At 49.5% G+C, this 24,191-nt stretch overlaps 1 protein-coding gene across 1 annotated transcript in view; it reads right to left on the minus strand.

The window, feature by feature from the left end:
* The window catches only part of CACNA1H (calcium voltage-gated channel subunit alpha1 H), a 293,598-nt gene that overhangs the window by 27,539 nt on the left and 241,868 nt on the right, over positions 1 to 24,191 (minus strand). Inside the window, exons 15-25 of the mRNA XM_054390949.1 lie at positions 22,223 to 22,431; positions 19,625 to 20,059; positions 18,977 to 19,077; positions 18,442 to 18,565; positions 17,660 to 17,728; positions 16,961 to 17,145; positions 14,149 to 14,275; positions 13,642 to 13,767; positions 12,864 to 12,953; positions 11,154 to 11,367; positions 1,805 to 1,956 (exon numbers count right to left, since the gene is read on the minus strand). Coding sequence (XP_054246924.1) covers positions 1,805 to 1,956; positions 11,154 to 11,367; positions 12,864 to 12,953; positions 13,642 to 13,767; positions 14,149 to 14,275; positions 16,961 to 17,145; positions 17,660 to 17,728; positions 18,442 to 18,565; positions 18,977 to 19,077; positions 19,625 to 20,059; positions 22,223 to 22,431 — 1,832 coding nt within the window. The remainder of the gene's footprint in view (positions 1 to 1,804; positions 1,957 to 11,153; positions 11,368 to 12,863; positions 12,954 to 13,641; positions 13,768 to 14,148; positions 14,276 to 16,960; positions 17,146 to 17,659; positions 17,729 to 18,441; positions 18,566 to 18,976; positions 19,078 to 19,624; positions 20,060 to 22,222; positions 22,432 to 24,191) is intronic.

Below are 24,191 nucleotides of genomic sequence, written 5' to 3' on the forward strand. Positions count from 1 at the left end.
TCTGCAATTCTATGATTCTGTGATTCTGCAATTCTGTGATTCTCCAATTCTGTGATTCTGCAATTCTGTGATTCTGCAATTCTGTGATTCTGCAATTCTGTGATTCTGCAATTCTGTGATTCTGCAATTCTATATTAATGCAATTCTGTGATTCTGCAATTCTATATTAATGCAATTCTGTGATCCTGCAATTCTGTGATCCTGCAATTCTGTGATCCTGCAATTCTATGATTCTGCAATTCTCCAATTCTATGATTTTATAATTCTGCAATTCTATGATTCTGTAGTTCTATGATTTTACAATTCTGCAATTCTATGATTCTGTGATTCTGCAATTCTGTGATTCTGCAATTCTGTGATTCTGCAATTCTGTGATTCTGCAATTCTGTGATTCTGCAATTCTATGATTTTATAATTCTGCAATTCTATGATTCTGTAGTTCTATGATTTTATAATTCTGCAATTCTATGATTCTGTAGTTCTATGATTTTACAATTCTGCAATTCTATGATTCTGTGATTCTGCAGTTCTGTGCCTGCAGAAGAATGTGGGATGATTTACTAGTTCATCTGAAGCATTCATCTGGGCCTGAATTCTTGTGTGATTTGTGATGGTTTGCCTTCAGATTTACAGCAGTATGTTTTACATGAATATAAAACAAGTGCAAATAGGCCTTAATCCAGATAAATAAGAGTGGCATGCAGAACAAAGGCTCTTGTGCAAAGGAATTAAGGGCACAGAACAGCACACAGTCAGCTGGGGTAAACCACCCAAGCTTGGTGCTCCTCTGCCTTAGCTTCCAGGAAGTACCTGGCAGACCAGGCAGTAGAAGAAAAGTCAACACTGAGCACAGAGCTCTGTGAATGAGAAAGCCCTGGAGGAGGAAAGCCTGCAGTGAATGGCCAGGCTGGAGGATTTATGGATTTTATGATAGATAAAGAAGGGTTGTGCTTAAGAGTTGGTTTGTTCTAAATTCATTGAGGAAAAGAGATGTTGCTCTGCATGCATTAACTTCACAGAATCACAGAATGTTAGGGGCTGGAAGGGACCTCAAAAGCTCATCCAGTCCAACCCCCCTGCCTAAAGCAAGTCACACAGGAGCACATCCACATGGGGTTTGAATATCTCCAGAGAGGGAGATGCCACAACCCCCCTGGGCAGCCTGTTCCAGTGTTCTGTCACCCTCAAAGGGAAAAAACTCTTCCTCATGTTTCCATGGAACTTCCTATGCCTCCAATCCCACCACTGCCCCTTATGCTGGCATTGGGCATCACTGAGCAGAGCCTGGCTCCAGCCTCTGGGCACTCACCCTGCACATCTTTATCAACAGGACTGAGGCCACCTCTCAGGCTCCTTCTCTCCAAGCTGCAGAGCCCTCAGCTCCCTCAGCCTCTTCTCCTAAGGAAGATGTTCCTTCACATTTTTGTCTGTTAAGGGAACATTCTGACACTCTGGACTGTTTGACAGTCTGTGGGTCAGGCACAGTTGGGATCAGGAGAGGAAATATCTGGACTGGTCTTTTCCTAGTAGAAGTTAACTCCCTCTCCATTAGCTTTACTCTCTGCTCTTTCAGGCAAGAGCTGGGAAGTCAGCCAGGCTGGGGGGGTGACTCCTGAAGGGTACAAGTTGGCCTGGAGTTAGAGGGGTTGCAATGGTAACCCTGGAGCCTTGCAGCAGCAGGGAATGCCCCTAGGGCAGCAGGGCTGGCTTTGCACCTTACTGGCCAGCAGGATGGTCCTGAGGTCCTCCTGCTCCCCCACGCTGCTGCCTTTCACAGCCAGCAGCACCGAGGGCTGGCTCTTACCTTGGGCTGGTTGTAGTGCTCCATGGACATGGTGATGACATTGACCCCAATGATGAAGGTGATGAAGAGGTCGAGGTAGTGGCTGGTGCAGAGGCTGTGGATGTACTTCCGTGCCGGGGAGTAGTCAGCGTAGTAAGGCCGGCGCTGGGCTTCTGCAGGAGACAAGGCAAGGGGGTGAGGGCAGGCCCTGCTGTGTGCCTGGCAGCCATCACCTGCTGGGCTGTGGGTCATGCCTTGCACGTGCCCAGGCTCAGCACTGGGGGAGCTGATTCAAGCAAGTCGCTTCAGAAGGTCAAATGTTCCTGCCTAGAACCTTCCAGAACCAGAGCGGGGTTCATCAGGTGGAGCCAAACCTCTTGTGCCTGCAGGAGGGATCTCCACAGCTCTGAAAACCAGGTGCATTTTCCTCCCAGGTGCTGTCTGTCTCCACTGCTCTTCCTCAGGTTAGAGGACAACCACTTAATGGAACTCTTGCCAGAAAGCAGAAAGGGTGAGAAGCAGGATGGAAATGAGACCCAGAGCCAAGCCCAGCAAAGATTCAGCTCCAGTTTAGAGGAAAGACTTAAGGCAGGTCTCATGGCTCTGGGCTCTGAGATGCATCTCTCCTAAGCCTGCTGATGTCAGGCATGTTCCAAGGAAGAGAAGAACATAACCTGAGCTCAGCTTCTGTGACTTCTGCTGCGTTTTCAAGGTCTAAAGAAAAGGTAATGATGCCTGTGGCAAAGTAGGACACATGCAGGAGGGTTAGTAGCACACAGGGATCAGCAGGAGCAGGGTGCTCAGCATTTGTCTCTACAGCACAAACTCCTCTGCAAATACAAACCCAAGGGCATGGTTGCACCTAAAAAGCCATTCAGGCTAGGATCATGTCAATCTTATAGCTCTGCCTCTGGTCCTCCTCTCTTCTCTTTGAAATGAGGAAATTGCTGCACATGACCAAGTTTCTGGGGCTGTCCCAGGGAGGGTCTTGGGACACTGCCCTGGGATCCTGCTGTGTTTACTGTGTTGTGTCTCTCAGCTCCATGAGATGGCCATGGGCACTTGGATGGAGGTTAAATTCTTTTCAGACTTCAGAAATGTAAATATTCAAAGATCATACTTCAGACCAAAGCCAGGGGGACTGTAGATTCTGCAAGAGACATCTTAGGTCATCATAAGTCAGAGCAGGATTGTTCTTAGCAGAGAGGGCTTTGTGCATACCTTTGGGCAAAATCAGCTCTAAATGCAGGAGGAACTGAGAAAAAGGGAGTTGCCTCACCTTCAAAAAGAAGGAGGGAAGTAAGTCCAAAAATACTCAGTGAGCCCCTGGAACAGATCCCTGCAGAGGGACTGTTCCCAAAGGCCTGCAGGGACAGGACAAGAGGCAGTGGTTTGAAATGAGAGCAGAGCAGATTGAGATAGGAACAAGTTCTGCACCAGGAGGGTGCTGGAACACTGCAACAGGTTGCCCAGGGAGGGAGTTGCTGCTCCATCCCTGGAGCTGCTCAAGATCAGGCTGGACAAGGCTCTGAGCAGCCTGATCCTAGTGGGGGATGTCCCTGCTGACTGCAGAGGGGCTTGGACTGGATGACCTTTGGAGGTCCCTTCCAACCCAAACCATTTTCCACTCCTCTGCTCTTGCTAATCTCTTTCAGATGGAGTCACTCTTGAAACGTGGGTGGTGTTGTTGTTTTTTTTTTTGTTTGTTTATAGTCAATGCCAGATGAGTGTCCAAAACCCTAAAATAATTGGATAAAGGGAAACAGAATCTGTTACTCTCTTTCAACTACTATTTTTTTTTTTCCCCTGGTAGTTAAAAGCAAAGTGAAGGTATTTGAAAAACATTTCCTTCTGGCCAGGGTCACCTACATTTAATTATTATTTTTTTTCTGTGTGCTAATGGGTGTGGAAAAACAAGATGAAAGCAAGCACAATTGTTTGTTTTTTTTTCTGAATACAATTTTTTTCCCCCTGTTGCTTTCATGTACTTTATTCCTACCAAGTCATCTTGGACTGGTAGGGCTATCCCTGCTACTGAGCTTGGCTAATTTTCCAGTTGGTCTCTAAGAGGTAATAATAATAATAATAACAACATTGCAGTATTTTATTTATTTAAGTCTGCACACTGTCCTTTCATGTGTAGGCAGGATTATGACATACTTTTTTTTTTGTTTTGTGGAAATGTCTTCTTGGGAATAAAAAAAACAAAAAATTAGCTTGTTGGGAGGTCTGAGAATAGTCCTCAATAGTCAAATGTTCTATTAAGGGACTATTTATCAATGACTAATGGTTGATTGATGGATCTCAGAAGAATGTCAGAACTGATGGCTAGCAGCACATCAAGGAAGCAGGCTGTAGGTGGCTGCAACTGCTCTTCAACCTGCCCAAATGCAGCCATTGATTAACTGATCAGCAGAGGATCAGAAGGTTTATTCCATTTTAGAGCCTGTTTGATGTAATTCTAAAGCATAATCGCAAGAAGACATTTTCCAGGGCAAAGCTGCTGAGCAGAGAAGCTTCCAGGCTGCTTGTCAGCAGCACAGCTCTCTCTTCACATGCTGTGGCTATATAAATAGCAAGGAGGAACCACCCAACCATAAAGGTGGGTCTGGTTTAGTGTGTGCAGGTGGCTCAGAGGCACCCAGCAGCACTCACTGCTGGCTAAACCAGGCCAGCTGGCTGCTCAGAAACCCTGGGACAGGTTTGACTTGAGCTGGGATGAGGGAGCTCTAGGAAAGGCTTTGCTCATTTGGGAGGCACTCCACCCCTGAGGCCAGGGTACCAGATGGAAAAGAAACTTCTCCTGGGGAGACACATACAAGGACAGTCCAGGCTTAAGGGGCTCTTTGGAACACATGCAAACCAGTGTCATGCTCAGAGCAGCCACCCATGCAGAGTCCATTAGAGGAGACACTCTCATGCCAGGCTAAGGGCAGTGAGCAGGGCTGTGCAGGCTGCTCTTGCAAGGCTGCTGTTGGGTGAGCACAGTCCCATGAAGGCAGAGGGGTGGCAGCAGCGTGAAAGCAGTGAGAGAACAGCCACACAGCTTTGCTGCAGCTCAGACCTGCTCCGAGCAGGACGAGAGAGGGACGGAGGAAGTGCTTCACAATCAGAGTGGTGAGACACTGCAACAGGTTGACCTGAGATGTGGGGGGGGCTCCCTCCCTGGAGACATTCAAGGTCAAACTTGATGGGACCCTGAGCAGCCTGATCTAGTTGGAGAGACTCTCTTCTCCTTGCTCACTGCAGGGATGTTTGGGCAAGATGACCTTTGAGGGTTCCCTTCCAACCCGATGCATTCTGTGTGGGTCAGAGCCCCAAGGGCCCCCAGCTTTGCTGGGCCACTGCACAGTCCCAGGACTTTTTAGGAAGAGTTTTACTTCAGTCCACAGCACAGCAAGTGGCTCTGACCTCCTCTCAACTCAGACAAGACCTTTTCAGCTCTTAGTGAGCCTACCCTGTGTTATCCTCCCCACTGTGGGTGCAGGTATTCACTGCATGCACCTGCTGCCACAGCCTGCTCGAGCTGGGGTCTGCAGGAGAAGCTGCATGAGGAGAGCTGTGCACCATGGGGACAGCAAACAGGAGATATAAGGCATCATTAATTACACTAGGCAAAAAAGCAGCCCTGGTTGCCTGGTTGCTCCAGGGAAATGGCTTCTGGGATAAGACTCCCAGGATAAGACCCCAATCAACCACCCAGCAGACTTCTATCCAGCACAGCCAAGTGTCCCTGCAGCTGCAGGTGATGGTTTGAATTGGGAGCAATGCAGGAGGGAAAGGAGAAACCATCAGACATAAGCAAAAAGAAAACCACAGTCCTTCCTCTCTCCCACCTCTGGACCTTGGCTAATGCTTGACTCTCACCTCTCTGCAGAGCATTTAAACCTCTTTGCTTGTAATTCTGCTGACATGAAAATTAATGAGGCACTGTCTGCTAGCTTAAAAGCATTTAAGTTGGCATTACAGTTGCTAGCTACAGCTCCTCCATTATTCCCCTCTGCATGAAACATTAGAAAGCCCTAATGGGTTTCTATGCATGCTTGGCACAGAGGAGCTCTGTACCTGCAGCTGCCTGGAAAAATAAGCAAAGATGTTTTGATAAGCCCCTAGCTGGAGATGCTAAACACTCAAATATGCAGTGCCCAAAATCTTAGTTACAGCTCAAATGTTTCTGCTGGCTGTGGCACTGAGGGGATCAGCTACCTGAAGTACCACTGTGTGTTGCCCACCCCCAGGGAGAAAGGCTTACAGGGAGTGCTCTGGGAGACTCTCTGCTGGGTCTTTGGTCAAAACTGGTCTCTTTCTACCATGCCCAGATGCTCAGCATTGTGCTGGGAAATGCCTCTCAGAGGAGCACAGCAGTGTCCATGCTCCTCTTGAACAAAGTGGAAATTGGGAAAAAGAATTGTTCCTGATTCCTTCCATTGAGGGAGAGGATTCTGCCCTTCTCCTGTATTCTGCTGAGACCTCACCTGCAGTGTTGGGGCTGCTCTGGAGTCCTCAGCACAGGAGAGACAGGGACCTGTTGGAGTGGGGCCAGAGGAGGCCACAGCGATGCTGGGAGGGCTGGAAGCCTTCTGCTGTGAGGCCAGGCTGAGAGAGTTGGGGTTGTGCAGCCTGGAGAAGAGAAGGCTCCAGGGAGACCTTCTGGTGGCCTTTCAGTACTTAGAAGGAGGCTACAAGAAAGATGGGGAAGGACTTTTTAGCAGGGCCTGTTGTGAGAGGACAAGGGGTGATGGTTTAATCTAAAAAAGGGAGATTCAGACTAGAGAGAAGGAAGAGATTTTTTACACTGAGGATGGTGAGACCCTGTCCCAGGCTGCCCAGAGAGGAGGGAGATGTCCTATCCCTGGACCCATTCCAAACAGCTGAGGTTGTTTGGCAGCCTGCTCTGGTTGCAGATGTCCCTGCTGGCTGCAGGGGGGTTGGACCTTTCAAGATCCCCTCCAACCCAAAACCAATCTGGGTTCTATAATTTGTCTTTTCTGCATTATCAGGCTTTGGGCTCTTCCCAGGGAGCAGTGCCTGGGTGACACTACCGGGAGACACTCTCTTCTCCCCAGCTGGGGCCTCCCTGGGGCTTTATCAGGCACTTCCAGCTTTTCCTGCCCTGCTTTTGGCACACAGTGTCAGCCAGCCCCTGCTGCAGCCTTTGAAGCCCTGAGCACTGCCTGCATTTGACCTGACCTCGTGTTCTGCTCCCCAGGCTGCTGGCTACACCTCAGACACAGCCAGGCTGGGGCTGGCCCCAGCCCTGGAGCAGGGAGGAGACTGAGCCAATCTCTGTGGTTTTAATCTAAACCTTTAATCTGGGGAGGCTGCTTTTGGGTCTGTGTCTTCTGAAAACCTCATTAAAAGGTTAGGAGCTGCAGGATTATTAAATTACTCCACATTTTTTTACATAGCAGATGTAGTGGAGGGAGGCAGTGACTGTCTCAGAAAAATGTTCTAATTTATCTTGGATATTCACCTTTGCAGGAAAAAGAAATGCACTGTGCCCTCCTGCCTTTAAAGGCACCAGCAAAAGCATTTCTGTGGTGTGTTCAAGTCCAACCCCCTGCCCTCTTTTCTCCTGTGAGCAGTTAATTGGTGAGCCCTGTACCCTCTCCCAGTGCTGTGCTGTGCTGTTGGGGCCGGGAGCTCTGCTGCTGGAGCTCTGAGTGATGCTTGTCACAGGGCACACTGACAAGGGGCATGAGGTGTGGCCCTGTCCCAGTCCCTTCAAGGAACTAGCCCTCAGATGGGAGGTAATAAACTTTTTGGGAAGGTTGGAAGTGGTGTCTGACAGCAGAGGGTGGGCTGAGAGGGACCTTCCTGACAGGTTCCTGAAGGGCCTCAAGAGCACTCCTAAAACAGACAGGTGATGATTTCTCTTCCCACCTGCATGGGGTCTGATGAAGGAGATGTCTCCTGCTGCAGGGCTGTCCCCATCCTGGGCAATGCAAGGCACAGACTGCTGCAGGGCTGTCCCCATCCTGGGCAATGCAAGGCACAAAAGATAGAACAAGAGGAAGTGGCCTCAAGTGGCACCAGGGGAGGTTTAGGTTGGACATGAGGAACAATTTCTTCCCCAAAAGGGTTGTCCAGCCCTGGACCAGGCTGCCCAGGGCAGTGTTGGAGTCCCTGTCCCTGGAGGGATTGAAAAGCTGTGGAGATGTGGTGCTGAGGGCCATGGTTGAGGGGAGACTTGGTGGAGCTGGGCTAATGGTTGGACTCAATTCTCTTAAAGGTTCTTTTCAACCTAAATGATTCTATTGCTCTATTCTAGCCCTCTGCCAGGCTCACAGCCCTGTACAGAGGGTTCAAACCCTGGAGCCAGCCTGCAGATCCTGGGAATTGTACCTGAGTTGGGATCATCCTGGCACTGCTAAGCTGAGAAGGCATTGATAAGCTGAGAAGGCATTGATAAGCTGATAAGGCATTGATAAGCTGATAAGGCATTCCCAGGCCTGAGCCCAAGCCTCCTACAGCTCAAGGCTGTGGTTCTGTGCATGCAGGCACCTACAGATCCCCAAAGACCTCAGCACACAGAAACACACAGAGAGGACATTACAGACAGGACACAAAGCTGTGGTGCCAGGCACACAGGACAAGTCTAGAGGGATGGGCATTGCTCAGATGGTGCATGTTGGGCTTCACTCTTGTTAACAGCCCTAATCCTTCCTCCTCTTATCATCTCTGCAAGCCAAGTGCTAGAAATGGAAACTAAAGTAATAGCAAAGCTCTCTCTGCTGGGCTTCCTAACACAGGCTCCTTGCTCCTCCACAGGATCCCTGCTCTCCTGTGCCCACCCTGCCCCTGGGGACTGATCTCTCACCCATTCCTCCCTCTGGGTGGGGCACACTGCTCTGGGGTCCATGCAAAGCTGGCCACCCCACTGTCCCTGTGCAGCATCCCACTCCTGCACATGCACACAGACCTCCCCCCCCTGCCCCCCAGCAACAGATGCTGCCACACATGGCACCAACCACAGCTTGCATCTTTCTGAGTCTGCCACATTTGTGTTGCACCAAATCCATCACCCTCTGATTTACCCAGGAGGAGATGAAAACTTGAGAACTCTGCAAAACACATCTGTTAAAATGCAACTCCCAGCAAGCTTCCCAGACGTGTCTCTGGGATTGGATTTCACCTCTTGAACAACTCCCAGGTGGATGCCACACTGCCCAGGTAGGATACCTCAGAGCCACAGGATCTGAGGTAACCTCCTGAAAGCCCAGCACATGGCCAAGAGTTTAGCCTCTCAGATGCTATATTGGACTTGATCTCCTTCCAGAAAGCTATCCTCCTCCTCCTCCTCCTCCCTGTGTGCTCTCAGGGAAATGTTACAAGCCACATCTGTGCAAAGCCTGGGTCTATGTCTCCTTGACTTTCTCCTTCAGGACAGCTGGATAAAGACGGACAACGCAGCAGTGTCCATCACTTTGACAGGGCCTGGCTAAGCAGGCTTGTAATGAGAGTTCACTACTAATCAGGAACAGCAATTGGCTGTGGTTAAGCTCCCTCTTTACCTGTGCCCCAGGCTTGTTTTCTCTAAGGATGTTCCTTGGAAATAAGCTTTTTTTTTCCTACTTTATATAAACACTCAGTTTATCTAAATGTCTTCTTGGGTGAGCATACTGGGGTAGAAATACTGCACAAGCAGGAGAAACTCTTGGGAATACAAAACTGATTTCTCTTACTGTGCTGGAAATGTTGCCTACAGGATTTCCACTTCTAATCCTAGCTGGAACCTCCAACTCAAAACCCAAAATGGGAAAAGGGAAATGAAATCACATTTCAACTCTTCCAAATCTCTGAAGAGATTCAATGTCTGTTTGCCCCTGGCTGGGCTCATCTAGTTTTCATTTCAACCCAGCTTCTTAACTCACAAGTGGCTGACATGAACTGGGCTTGGCTTGCCAGGGTCAGTCAGTCATCAAGGTCCTGTGGAGACCACAGTGCAGACATTTAGTGCTGAGGTCTCCCATGGCTCTAATAAAAAGGACTATAAGAGTAGAACAGGAACTGGAAGAGATAAAGCTGTCTGCCTTGACCCAGTTGGGGAGAGATGGAGGAAATTGTGGAGGTTCTGCTAGCACAGCCTCTGATTGCTATGTCCTTAGAGCCAGGCAAAAAAATATATTTGATGTACCTGTAGTTTTCCCAGCTGAAACATTCATGGTTTGATGTCTGGGAGACAACTAACCACTGTCACAAGGAGATATGAGCTCCTTACAGGAGATTAGGCAGGGCAGCACAGGGCTAGGCAAAGAGGCACAGGGCTGCTGGAAAAAATGGGGCCAGAAGCACTCAAGTCTTATCCCTGACTAAGCTCCTTTTGGATCACAGTGGCCAAGTTCCTTCACTTCTATAAAATGCTTGCCAGGATCTGATCCATGCTCACTAAAACTGGCTGGGAAGCTGGTGCGGCTGGTTCCCTGGGAATAGCCACCAGATGCTATAAGCAGCTTGTTCCTAGTGGAGCCTGCCAAGGAGCAGTGGAAGTGAGAATTAATACAGGAGAACCTTTGGGAGGTTTTGGTCAGGAAAGGAGAACAAGCTCAGGTGTTTCTCTGATCTGCTTTGGTTTCTGCCAGATCCACTAAGAAGCAGATTCCAGCTAAAGGCCTCCTGCTGCACCCTAACAGCCCTGCAGCTGGCCAGTACTGCCACATGTGCAAGGACAAAGTGAGCCCCAGCACTTTGGTCAGCAGGCAAGGGTTCCCCCAGCCTCTCTTGGGCCAGCATCTCTTGTAATGGACATCTTCCAGAGAGGAATTTGCTGGACAGCCCCATGGTGTCCAGGGCTCCATTCCTCTCCCCAGGGCTGTTGGTTTGTTCATGCCCTCATGCAACATGGTTGGGGCATGCGGGGGCCATGCGCTAGGACTCTACAAAGCATCACAACTACTTTGTCTAAGAAAAGAAGTAATAAATCAAACCACCACCACCACCAGATGCAAGCAGCACATTAAGCCATCAGAGCCACCCTTGGGACTGGCCTTCAGCCACACAGTTAAGCATTGCAGCTGTGTACTCATTGCATCCCTCACCACACCACAAGCTCCTGCTTGGTGCTTGGGACATCTTGGCCTTGAAGAGCACGACAGAAGACTCTGCTTGGAGGAGGATTTTCTCCCCCCAGCCAAGTCACCAGGCAATGCTTTCCACCAGGCCTGCAAAAGGGCAATTCCAAGGCGCAGGCAACCCAAGGCTTAAGGTACCGCCAGAGAGGTAACGAAGCAAAACAACCTCTCGAATCCCATGGGGAAAAAAAACCCCAAACAAACAAACAAACAAAAAACCAAAGGAAAAAAAAAGAAAATCTTGCTTTGGGAGCAGGCAGGGCTCAGAAAGATTTTGGTTTGTAACACAGTCTACCGACCAGACAGGTACATCTCCTTACTCCTGCGCTTTTTCTCCAGGCGCCTCAGCCGCTTCTCCTCCCGCCGCCGAGCCTCCTCCGCCTCCTGGTGCTGCCGGCACTTGTGGAAGTTCTCCACCACCACCCCCACAAACATGTTGAGCACGAAGAAGCTGACGATGAGCAGGAAGGAGATGAAGTAGAGAAGCATCCAAGGGTTATGGTTCTGGATGGGCTGGTGGGGCAGGGAGTTAAAGAAACAGGAGAGAAGAGAAGTGGCACAGACAAGACGTGTGGTAAGTCAGGGTATTTGGCACGCTGCAGCGGCTCTGCAGCACAGTCCACTTCTTAGGGGTAGAGGAGAGGGCTGGGAGGAGTTAGGATATTTTTCCCAAAGGAGTTTCACAGAACCACAGGATGACAGAAGTTGGATGTGACCTCTGGAGATCATCCAGTCCAACCCCCCTGCCTAGTAGGTTCGCCTAGAGCAGGTTGCACAGGAATGCGTCCAGGTGGATTTTGAATGATTCCAGAGATGGAGACTCCACCACCGCTCTGGGCAGCCTGTTCCAATGCTCTACTATCCTCAAATCAAAGAAGTTCCTCCTCATGTCTAGATGGAACTCCCTATTTCCTCTCAAACTTCCTATTTCATAGAATCATAGAATCAGTCAGGGTTGGAAGGGATCACAAGGATCAGCCAGTTCCAACCCCCCTGCCATGGGCAGGGACACCTCACATTACATCAGGCTGGCCACAGCCTCATCCAGCCTGGCTGCAAACACCTCCAGGGATGGAGCCTCAACCACCTCCCTGGACAACCCATTCCAGGCTCTCACCACTCTCATGGGGAAGAACTTCTTCCTCACTTCCAGCCTGAATCTCCCCCCTTCCAGCTTTATTCCATCCCCCCAAGTCCTATCACTACCTGATATCCTAAAAAGTCCCTCCCCAGCTTTCTTGTAGGCCCCCTTCAGATACTGGATTTCCTCTCATTCCCTTCCTCACTGCCTATAACTTCACTTTTGTTGTAAAACTCATCCTGGCCTCCAGAAGCTGCCCGACAGGACTGAATCATTTTGGCATTTAGTTCCTACATCTCAGTGGATGTGCATCATCCATCATTTGAGTTAAAGATAGGTTCCAGATTTTATTTTATTGTTTTTTGAGATGTGGGCTCATGGTTCATGTTTCTTAGTTGTTGTGGTTATCTATAAAAGCAGGAGGAAAAAAGGTGCAAAGTGGTTACTGTAGCTACAATAAGGTACTGCTTATCCAAGGCTCTGGACTTGCCTTTGCAAATGCCACACAGGACACAAACTCAATGTATCTTTCAGAACATTCCTGGTTGTTTCCCATCACATGGGAGTTTGCCCTTACCCATCCTGCCTCCCTTGAAAGCTGCACATGTGGTCCTCCTCAAATACCATCTAATTTAGTGGGCATGGTGGTGTTGGGTTTGCATTTGATGATCTCAGAGGTCTTTCCCAACTTTAATGAATCTCTGATGCTACAATTCTATGATAATCAAAATCTCCAGCAGTGCTTGTTTGTGTCTGACATGGGGCACAGCCACCCAGTGCAAAATGGAAAATCTTGGCAGCCTAACGGGCAGGCAGGGCCTCAAGAAGGTCCCATAGCTCTGCTCCTTGCTGGGACTTCAAAACCACCAGTGTCACCCAGGCATGGGACTTCTGAGAGCAGCATATGAGGGCTCTGCAGTGCATTTACCTGTTGGTCAATACCCACAGCATCCAAGCCATCATACATGATGTTCACCCAGCCATCCTTGGAGGAGAGGACAAACAAGGACATGAGGGCCTATAAGAAAACAAACAAACCACAGAAAAGCTGAGTCTTGCATTTTAGTCCCTAGAGAAGAAACAAACAATAGACAATGCTCAGCAAAACCAATCCACAGCTCAGAAGACATCTTCTGGCTGGGAGCTGGTGGAGAAATGAAGCATGGTGTGGCTTGTTTTTACCTATTACCACATCTGGCTTAAAAGTGAGCTGACTGTGGTCATTCACACTCCATTTCCCTCACATGTAGGCTGAACTTTAGCTCAGACACCTCAGGCTTTCTGGTCAACCAAAGCATGACTAAAAATCAATATGTCAAGCTGCCCCAATGTCAGTAGTAGTATAGCCCAGCTCCTGCTATGGGCTGTCTTGCTTTTCAGCCAGTATAAAGCATCAGCTAGGAGTCAAGGGACTAAAAGTGAAAGTTAAGGTCCATACATGAGGGACTGCAGGCACAAGCAGTGGCTTTAAGACAACACTGTCCAGTAAACAAAGAGTTTTATAACCCTAGGAAGTCTGGCTGCGAGAGATTAAGAGGTGACCTGTTCCGTTTTCACCCAACTAGGATTGTTTCTATTCATGGAAACTTCCTATGATGGAGGTGCCACACCCTCTTCAAGGACTACATTTTCAGTGCTCATCCATTAAAACCTGGCACAGGAAATAAAAAAAAAAAACAAAACCTGCCTGCACTGGAGAACTTTACCTGTCCCAGGTTGTCAAAGTTGTACTTCCTGCGAACCCATCTGTAGTGCGCGTTGGTGCAGTCTGCCTTTGTGGTGATGTTCTTCACGTCAGGCCCATCACAGTAGTAGAATTTGCCTTTAAAAAGCTGCATTGGAGAAGCAACAAAAAGATTTAAAAAAAAAAAGGAAAAAAAAGAGAAGATGCAGCTTTGAATAGTCTGCCCCCCATGTATCTTTCTTTCCCTCCGTGGAGTTGGTCGTCAGGTTCAAATTCCTTTGTGTTGCTTTCCTTGCAGCTGTCTTCACACAGAGGGCTGGAGAACACCTCTGGGGGCTCCTGATGACCTCCCAGTGAGCAATCACACAGCACCTCTAGGCCTGGCTCTTCTTTCCTAACACCTAACTGCAATCTTCCACTGGAGAGATATGAGCTCGTCACTTTCACCTAAACCCCAAGAGGTGAGCCAAAGAGCTTCCCCTTTTGCAGCAGTCACTTACAGAAAACCGTGGTGAAGGAAATACTCTACCTGGACTCCTAAAATTCCAAAGATGATGAAGAAAGCACAGCAGATGAGAACAATATTCCCAATAGGTCTCAAGGAGGAGATCAAAGTTTCCACCACCAGCTTCAGACCTGGGGCTCTGCTGATGACTCTGGGGAAAAACAATGGCAAGTGTGAGAAGTGTGGCTAGCAGGTCAAGGGAGGTGATTCTCCCCCTCTACTCAGCTCTGGTGAGACCCCACCTGGAGTACTGCGTCCAGTTCTGGAGCCCCTACTACAAGAGGGCTATGGACATGCTGGAAGGTGTCCAGAGAAGGGCCACCAGGATGATCAGAGGGCTGGAGCACCTCTCCTATGAGGACAGACTGAAAGAGTTGGGGCTGTTCAGTCTGGAGAAGGCTCCGAGGTGACCTTCTTGTGGCCTTCCAGTATCTGAAGGGGGCTACAAGAAAGCTGGGGAGGGACTTTTTAGGATATCAGGTAGTGATAGGACTGGGGGGAGTGGAATAAAGCTGGAAGTGGGGAGATTCAGACTGGATGTAAGGAAGAAGTTCTTCACCATTAGAGTGGTGAGAGCCTGGAATGGGTTGCCCAGGGAGGTGGTTGAGGCCCCATCCCTGGAGGTGTTTGCATCCAGGCTGGATGAGGCTCTGGGCAGCCTGCTGTAGTGTGAGGTGTCCCTGCCCATGGCAGGGGGTTGGAACTGGATGATCCTTGTGGTCCCTTCCAACCATGACTGATTCTATGATTCTGTGATTCTATGAAAACAAGAAAGCTTTTGATTTGTATGCATGCCCTGCTTGTCTTTCTCCTCTCTTTGGTCTGCACTAAAGCAAACACAACCTTTCTCTACCTGCAGGCAGCATTCAGAGACCATCAGTGACTTATTGGAACACCCAGAACATTCACAATCACATCAGAGGGAATTAAGAAAGTGTAAGACCCCCTGCCAGCAGCATGTGGGGCAACTGCAAGAGTGAGGAGGAAATACTCTTTAAGGGCAGAACATCCCAGAACTTCCCTCTACAAGGGTGCTTGTACCTCAGCCCAGAGAGCTGAGCCCCTCTGAGCCCTCTCTGATCCGAGCAGAGGGGCACACACCAGGGACCTGCCTCCTAACACCATGTGTAAAGAGCTTCACAGTGGTAGTGGAGTGTCTGTCTTCTCCTTCTGAAGTCCCACCTGCCCTGATGGCCTTGGCTCCATGACAACTTTTCACACAAAGTCATTTCAGTTTGGTTCTTAATTAGTTCCTGAACTGACTCTTAGCTAACAGGGACTTGTGATCAACAGCTCCACAGCCAAAAGGGCATCCCATTAAAGAGCAGCTTGCTTGCTGGGAGGCTGTGAGAGGCCAGGCACAGCCTGGAGCAGCATTCGGGTGTCGTTTTGGGGGTTTGCTTTTCCTGGAGAACAGCTCTCCCATGGGTGTCTGAAAAACGTGAGGTACAACTAGGCCAAGCAAGATTTTGTCTTCTGATTGAAGAACATCAAAGCTTGTTTTAGGAGTGCAGAGAGGGTAGGAATCCTTGCAGGTAGCTGGAGCTTGCACCGCTAATGACGCTTTCATGCTTGCCAAAGATGGAGAAAAGAGGAGCTGTCTGCTGCAGGGACAAAGCATTTCAATAGGGTCTTGTTCAGCAACAAATAATGTGTCAGTCTGAACTGTACCTACAAAGTGTTAGGAAGGGCCCCTGGAGTAATCTTAGAAGAAACTGTGATAAGTGAAGCTGTCACGAGAGGTGATGAATTCCTCTCTATTAATAGGATCTGGCCTAGTTATTCTCCAAGAACAATTCCCCTTTCCCCCCCTTACATTTATTTATGAATTGCCTGTGCCCTGGTTTCTGCTCCTAGTCGTGTGTTAGGTGTCCCAAGGTGCTGCCAGCTCAAGGCATTCCCAGGCTGCCCCAGAGTGGTTCCTGAGGAGCCCACACTGCAAGGGGACCCTGATGGCAGCAGCTAAACAGAGTGTGGGAGCAAGAAAGGAGACAGAAACACTCTGAAAGTTACTTCTCACTAAGAAAACACAGCAGCAGACAAACAGCTGTGCTTGTGGTCAGGGGCCTGAAGATTGCTTCCTCCTATCCCTCTCATGAGCAAGCAGGTTATAATCAGAAAGCTACAGGTCTCTAGAAGGATCCTTATCTCCCCTGAAATTTCATTAAAAAGGGTTTTGTGTATCTTGCCAAGCAGAATGGAAACAGAACAGGAGCTGTGAGCTGATAAAAATCCCCCAAGCATTAAAACTCTTTGTTATTGCACAATTGCAACCAACACACACATTCTCTTGATTCCTTTTCCCCAAACACTGAGAGCTGTCTCCCTTGCCTCTTTCTAGCCCAGAGCTAAATTGTTTTGTGGTGATGTTAAGATATGCAGGCAGGGATGGGCAGGTAGGGATGCTGGAGCTTATCAAATTATTGGCAGCATCTGTTTACCTGCAAATTTTCCCTGAGCCAAGGCAACCTCTCTGCTTGGGAATGACTGTGAGGCTGTGCAGCCTAACCAGGAAGAGCCAGGCTGATTTGTGAAACAGTGATAAAAATGCAGTGTGGAGGAGTCATTCCCTGCACTAACTGCCTGAGGATGAGAACACCTCTGCCTCCAAACCCCAGATACTCTTTGCCCTGATGGCAAGGATGAAGCCTACTTAATTTCACTGTTTTCAAACAGTTTCACTGGATAAGAGGCTCCCCGAAGATGATTCTACCCATGCTTTGTTCCAGCTTTTTCTGTGGCTTAGCAAGTCCTTGATGGATCACCTGCAAGGTTTCAAACTCCTCCTTGATCTATCAACTCAAAGCCAGCTCAGTCACCCTCTTGGTGAACGTACCGGAGAGGTCTCAAGGTGCGCAGAAGCCTCAAAACACGAAGGACACCCAGGATCTTAGCTCCTCCTGCTGATGCCATGGAGACAATAATGTCAATGATGGAAACAAAGACCAAGACTCCATCCAGGACATTCCAGCTGCTTTGCAGATAGGTGTTCTCCCCAGAGAAAAAGCCAAGAGCTACCACCTACAAGCAGGAGAAGAAAGAGAAACTAGTATCAGGCGATAGAATTAAAGGGAATGGCCTCAAGTTGCACCAGGGGAGGGTTAGGTTGGAGATTAGGAACAATTTCTTTGCTGCAAGAGTGGTCAGGCATTGGCACAGGTTGCCCAGGGAGGTGGTGGAATCCCCATCCCTGGAGATGTTCACAAAACGTGTGGCCATGGCACTTGGGGACATGCTTTTGTGGCCATGGTGGTGTGGGGTTGATAGTTGGGCTTGATGATCTTAGAGGTTTTTTCCAACTGGACCCTAGAGGTCTTTTCCAACTGGAGCAATTCTATGATTCTATGGTTCCTAGATCTCCAGCAGCAGGTAGTGGTGAATTAGGTCAATGGTTGGAATTAATGACCTTAGAGTTCTCTTCCAACAGAAACAATTCCATGATTCTATGATTTAAATCCTCACTCAAATCTTAACTCTGTTTCTTTCTGGTCTTTTCCAGGCCTCACTGTGGGCCATGGGATGAAGATGTGATTACCTTAACCATCATTTCAGCCACAAAGATGGCAGTGAAGATGTAATTCGAGACACTTAGGAATATCCTTTCCTGTAGAACACAGAGCAACACAAAAAGAGGCAAGTTATTAAAGATGTTAGAAACCAAACATCTTTCATCTTGCAGAGTCTTATCAGGGCAAAACCAAGATCTGGATCTTGCATCAAGCAAGAGAATGAATTGCTTTAAGCAGAGCAGAGTAGGCTTAGACTGGATCTTAGGAAGAAGTTCTTCAGTACAAGGGTGGTGAGACTCTGGAACAGGCTGCCCAGGGAGGTTCTGGATTCCTCCTCCCTAGGGGTGTTCAAGGCCAGGTTGAGCAGCTGAACCTAGTGGAGAGGTGTCCCTGCCCATGGTAGGGAGGTTGGTGGAGATGATCTCTAAGGTCCCTTTCCAACCTGAGCCATTCTATGATTCAAGATCCACTGTGAACTGGTAACAGGCACCAGGGACCACATTTATGTGGAACAAGTTTGAGAGGTCAGGAAGACCACTAGCATTCTGGGGTGCATTAGGAGTGTGGCCAGAAAGGTGAGGGAGGTTCTCCTCCCTCTTTACTCTGCCCTGGTGAGGCAGGGAGATTGGAGTAGATGATCTCTGGAGGTCTTTAAGAAAAGACTGGATGTGGCACTGGGTGGCATGGTTTAACTGATGCCATGGTGTTAGATCATAGGCTGGACTTGATGATCTCAGAGGTCTTTTCTGTGATCTCTGAGGTGCCTTCCAACCTAAGCCATGCCATGATCTGTGACTCAGGTACTCACTGTGCTGTGTGGGTCTATGTCTGGTCTCTCCAGTGCTATAGTGATGCAGTTGAGGAATATGAAGACCAGCACCACGTGATCAAACATCTTGTGGGCAATGACCTTCTGGCACATCCCTCGGAACCTGAAGAGATGGTGGAGAGGAAAATATCCTTCAGGTGTTTGGGTCAGCAGGAGAGTCCCACCCCAATGAGACGCTCCCAAAAGCCTTCAGCAGCTGTGCCAGCAGCATCAGCCCAGGTGCTGAGCCAGTTTCTTCCTAAGCTTCAGCCATTATTAGTGGAATAAATAAGATGCAGTAGCAGCTACTAGAGCCAGTTAGACAACTCTTCCTCCTGGACAGGCAGGGAGTGAACCATGCAACAATTCTGCCTGAGCATAGCAGAACAAGTTGCCTGAAAACCAGGAACTGGGTGACTAAAACCCTCAGTGCTTCTGCACCAGAAGGATTTTTCTCAAGGCAAGGCCAGCTAGCAGGCTACCAGTCCATTACCACAAAATCCTGCTGGGCTAGCACTTGACTGGGATTTCTTACCTGTTCTGTGGGGAAAACAAGTAGAGGGACCAGTCCTCGTGAGTCTTGCACCACCGTGGTTTGTAGGGCTCCAGCACCTTGCGGATCCGGTAGCAGTAACTCTGCAGAGAGAAGAAGAAACTCCTTTGCTCCCTCTTTTATTTTCCTGCCTCTTCAACCTCCACAGTCCTTTGGTGAAAGGGGCGGAATGTGGGGGTTCATAGTGCCTGTAGGGAGGTCATGGCTTTTGGGACAGAGCTGTGCCTGGCACTGTCACATTTGTGTCCAGCCAACAGCTCAACCCATGAATAAAAAGAACCCCAAAGAACCCTTTTGGGAAGTGGAGGCCCCCATCCTTTGGCTCCAGATTCATTCTGTCTACACCAACCATTTCCAAGCCTGATTTTTCATCTGCCTTCTTGGAGTGGAAAAGCCACTTAACATATGAGTACCCCCATTTCCTACCTGAACACCCCATTATTTCTCACTTGAGCACCCCCATTTCCCACCTGAGCACCCCATTATTTCTCACTTGAGCACCCCCATTTCCCACCTGAGCACCCCATTATTTCCCACTGGAGCACCCCCATTTCCTACCCAAGCACCCCATTTCCCACTGGAGCACCCCATTTCCCCCCTGAGTCCCCCATTATTTCCCCCTCTGCTCACATCCTCCACGTCATCCTCATAGTCGGCGGCGTCCTCCTTGTGGCCGTCGACCCGGAGGAAGAACTCGCTGGGGCCATGAACCATTTTGCCATTGCAGTCCTGGTACTCAGCAGGCAGGATGGCCACGGGGCTGACGCTGAGCGAGTGGCGCACGGTGGGCAGCTGGAGAAGCTCCGGCAGGTCCAGGGAGCTGCGGTAGTCCAGGGACTCTGCCCGGCGGTGCAGCGAGTGCCTGCTGACCGTGCTGGACTTGGCGTCGTCAGAGTCATCATCTGTGCTGCCTTTGCCCTCCCCGGAGAGCAGAGACTCCCTTTCTCCTGACTGGTTCTTCTTCTTGAGGCTGGGGGCTCTGCCCAGGCTATTCCAGCTCGAGCGTCGGCTTCCCCAGGTGCTGCTGGTGCCCCAGTTGGCACACGGGGAGCTGCGGAGGCTGGACTGAGAGAGGAGAAAGGCGTTTGGGGCTTGGTTTGTAGGAGAGAGCCAAAGGAAGAGGGCATGTTGCCCAGACTATAAGACTCTTCTTGTGCAAGTCATGCCTTTCCCCTCCAGCTTTCCTCACTGCTCAACATGCCAGTGCCCTGAGATGGGAGCCAAGCAGCCAGCCAATTCCTCACTGAAGGTACTCTTTGAAGTGCCCCTGCAGCACAGCTACCAGTCCTCTGCAGTGCACAGCATCCTACTGCCCTGGCAACTGAAAACTGAACCCAAAGACACTGCTGTTGAAGTGGTGTTTTCTTCCCCCATTTTCAACTCACCACCTCCCTGGCTTTGAAAGGGGCTCTGGCACCTGAGTCACCCAAGTGTCTGTAGGAAATTGTGCCCCCATTTCTGTTATGTCCTCTTCAGTTATCTGCATAAGGACATGGAAGGAATCTTTCTCTTCCAGTGAATTCCTGGCACTGATTGTTGTGTCAGTGCACTTTGGCTGGCAGGTAGTTGCCAGAGTGAGAGTGCTTAAGGCCAGAGCAGAAAAGCTAGAAGGAAAACTCCATGGCTTCCTCCCAGCACAAAGCAACGCAAACTGCCCTTCTCCTGCTTCTCGGTGCTGGCCAACTCTCCTCAGACTGCTTCACCTCCTTTTGGCTGGTGGCACTGATGTGCTGTCAGAGAAGGGATTCAAACTGTGAACAACCCTCTCCAGCAGCTCACAATCCCATGAAACCCCAAGGCAAACAGCAGTCATCTCTATTTTCTTTTCAAAAGCATTACCTTGACTAAGCAGCTTACCAAAGGGGATGGTGGCTCTGGCTCTGCGTGAAGTGCCTTCATGGTCTGCTGCCTTGATTTGAACATGATATTGCAGTTACAGAGCAGGGGAATGGGATGGAGCAGCAGCAGCAGCAACAATCCACTGTGGCTATGAACTCTGCTTCATCTGTTTTCACCCAGCTGCCCTCCCTTTTGCAGGCAAAATGCATGCCAGTTGCCAAAACACTCAGCTCCAGCCAGATCTCTGCTCCGCGAGCTGGGACTCATGGCAATCTGTCAGCTCATACCTCATGTCCTCCCTTTGTCCCCCAATGGGGCTGCTGGAGCTCGGCTGCTGTGCTGGTTAAGGACAAATGCTTCATTTCCCTTGACACAAGGTGGATTCAGGATGCAGCTCTAAAACAGTTCTGGGGGGAGACAGGCCTCATCCCCACAGAGACACTTGGCAGCTTCTCCAAGACACCACAAAAGGGTCAGTGTGTTTGGCAGAAGATGCCTGCTCCACCACAGAGGGTTTGCTGCAATAACCACATGAACTTAGGATGTGCCTTGGGGTGCAGCTCTCCAGTGAGCTAGATTGGCATGGACTCCCCATCAGATAGAACCCTTGCAACCCAAACTCTTCTATGATTCTATGACAGTAGGCAGGAAAACACTGAATCCCAGTACATCCCTGTCCCTCACCACAAGGCAGATATTGAGGTGCTGGAGTGGCTCCAGAGAATGGTTAATGAAGCTGGTGAGGGGTCTAGAGCACTGGTCTTGAGAGGAGCAGCTGAGGGAACTGGGGTTGTTCAGCCTGGAGAAAAGGAGGCTGAGAGAAGACTCCCTTGCTCTCTACAGCTCCCTGAAAGGAGTTTGGAAGGAGGTTGGGCTTTGGCCTCTTCTACCTCCTATCAACTGACAGAATGAGAAGAAATGGCCTCAGGTTGTGCCAGAGGAGGTTTAGGTTGGGAGTTAGGAAATATTTATTCACTGCAAGAGTGGTCAGGCACTGGAACAGGCTGCCCAGAGAGGTGGTGGGGTCACTGTCCCTGGAGGTGTCCACAAAAGGTGTGGCCATGGCACCTGGGGACATGGTTTAGTGGCCATTGTGGCATTAGGTCAATGGTTGCACTTGCTGACCTTAGAGGTCCCTTCCAACTGGATCAAATCTATGTCCTTGACCCTGGTCACTGTCCCACCCCAGCAGAGCATGCCCATTCACTTCTCCCTACGGATTCTATTCTCCTCCTGCCTTTCCACATACTTCTCACCTCTATCACCCTCCTTTTTGTCTTCCAGCATCCCATGTGCTCACACCCCATATGCACACACATACACACACAGAGGTATCCCCTGTGCACCTGCTAGGCACTTGAGGACAAGTTGGTAGCACCAGGAACATACCAAGGACTTCTGGTCGTAGCTCACGGGGTCCAGTGATGCATTACTCCCTCTCCTTGAGTCCACAAAAGTGTGCACTGAATCCATGTGTGGGGAACACTTTGGTGTGGGCATTGGTGTGGCAGCAGTGCGCATGATTATGGGAGGGGGCATGCTGCCCCTGCCCTCCAGATGGCCGTTGGGGGTGACAGCAAGGGAGTACATCTTCATCTCTGGAGAGAAGGGGAGAGAGAGTGTGAGGTGAATGCTCAGCTGCAGAAAACACCCTTTGAAATGGACATTGCTCCTTGGGTCTTCCAGGAACTCTACCCAATGCAGAAGGAGTGTTGTGGGCAGCAAGATCATCCCCACTGCGTTGAAGGAAAACATCACAGATAGCTTTTTAAGAAGCTTTCAGCCCTTCCTGGACTTGAGCCTCATTGCCTTCCAAAGGATGCTTCTTTTGATCACTGTTTCTTGGAATTTAGAGTGGAGCTACAGTTTTGGGGGACTAGGAGAGAGTTTCCAGGGAAAGAACACTGAGGACTGGCTAAATCCAGCCTAGGAAGTTAATCCCTTTGTCATACAGCTCTGCCCAGAGGTTTGTATGCAGTTCTGGTGTGCTCTGTGTCCCTTCACGGGGAAGGCACTCAGCAAATATTAGTCATTGTCTTTAGTTATCAGCTCAGGAGATAGGAAATAGAAGTTGCTTTTTACACATCCACCCATCTAGAAGAGTAAACCTCCTGTAACAGAGAAATCTCATGGCACATCTCTGTGGTCCTCCCATAAGAACATCTATGTTCGGGCTGCAAAAGCCTTCCTCACACTGAAGAGCAACCAGGCATCTGCACTGTGGTCCTCAAAACCTAAAGCTGAACCAGCCTCTGCTTTACTGGGCTGGGTGGGGTCTGGCTGCATAACTGCAGAATCAGTTTGGAGGAGGGGGGAGGACAGAAGTCCAAGTCTGCAGCGAGAAACCCAAGCGAGTGCACTTGCCCTGTGTTCAGTGCTCTGGCTGCTCCTGCACTGCAGGCTGCTGCTCTTCTGCCAGCTGCCTCGTTGCTGGCTGCTGCACAAACATCTGATTTGCACCAGAGAGGGCCAGGGGAACACTGCCATTTGCTTTGAGAGGTGGAAGATCCAGCTCAAAATTTGCTAATCTGCAACACACCTTCCCCTTGCCAGGCCAGCAGCACTGGAATAGAATTGTTGGTGTCCTTATAATGTTTAGTCCCTGGCTGACAGCCATGAGGCTCATGGAGACACACACAATTTCTCATGGACTTCGACTGATGGCAAGTCCAGACCTGTTTTCCATTTCCCCTGGAATTTCTTATTATTTGAAGCTCCTCAACAGATAGTTGGTGTGAAGCTGCTGCATGGTTGGTGCTGTGGGTTCCTTGCCAACTATTTGCAAAGGGGCATTCATTTGATCACTTGGTGTTGGGGATTGATTGCTTCGTCTGCAGCCTGAGCAGTGCCATCAGCTTGCTGTGATCCAGCTCTGTCTCAGCTTCCCCAGCAAATGACTTCTGCCCCTTCTTCAGCTGAATTGCATCTGCTCACCACAATCAATATAATTTCCTTAGCTGAAATGAATCCTGGTCGAGATGCTAGCAAGAGCATGAGGTGAGAATCCAAGTACAGAGGGATTAGCCTGGCTCCTTCTTACCACCATGCTCTTCACTCTGTTAGAATATCTGATCCTTTCCTGTCTCCTGTCTGGTTGCAAACTACAGAGTGAAGGTTGTCACCCACTATTCCTCACTTATATTGTGCTGGTACAATGTGGCCTGACCTCAGATCAATTGCCAGCCCCTCCTGCAACATCAATGCACTGCAACATTTCCATCAATCAAACCTCACCTCCATGCCTTTTGTGTGAGACACTGAAACGGAACAGAGGAGAATGTGACTGATCTGAAAAGCTGCTGAGAGGCAGTGTGAGAATATTGCTGTCAGCAAACCATTCTGTGGTAACAATACAGAA

This window comes from Indicator indicator, chromosome 22 (assembly GCF_027791375.1).
Source record: "Indicator indicator isolate 239-I01 chromosome 22, UM_Iind_1.1, whole genome shotgun sequence".
Taxonomy (NCBI): domain Eukaryota; kingdom Metazoa; phylum Chordata; class Aves; order Piciformes; family Indicatoridae; genus Indicator; species Indicator indicator.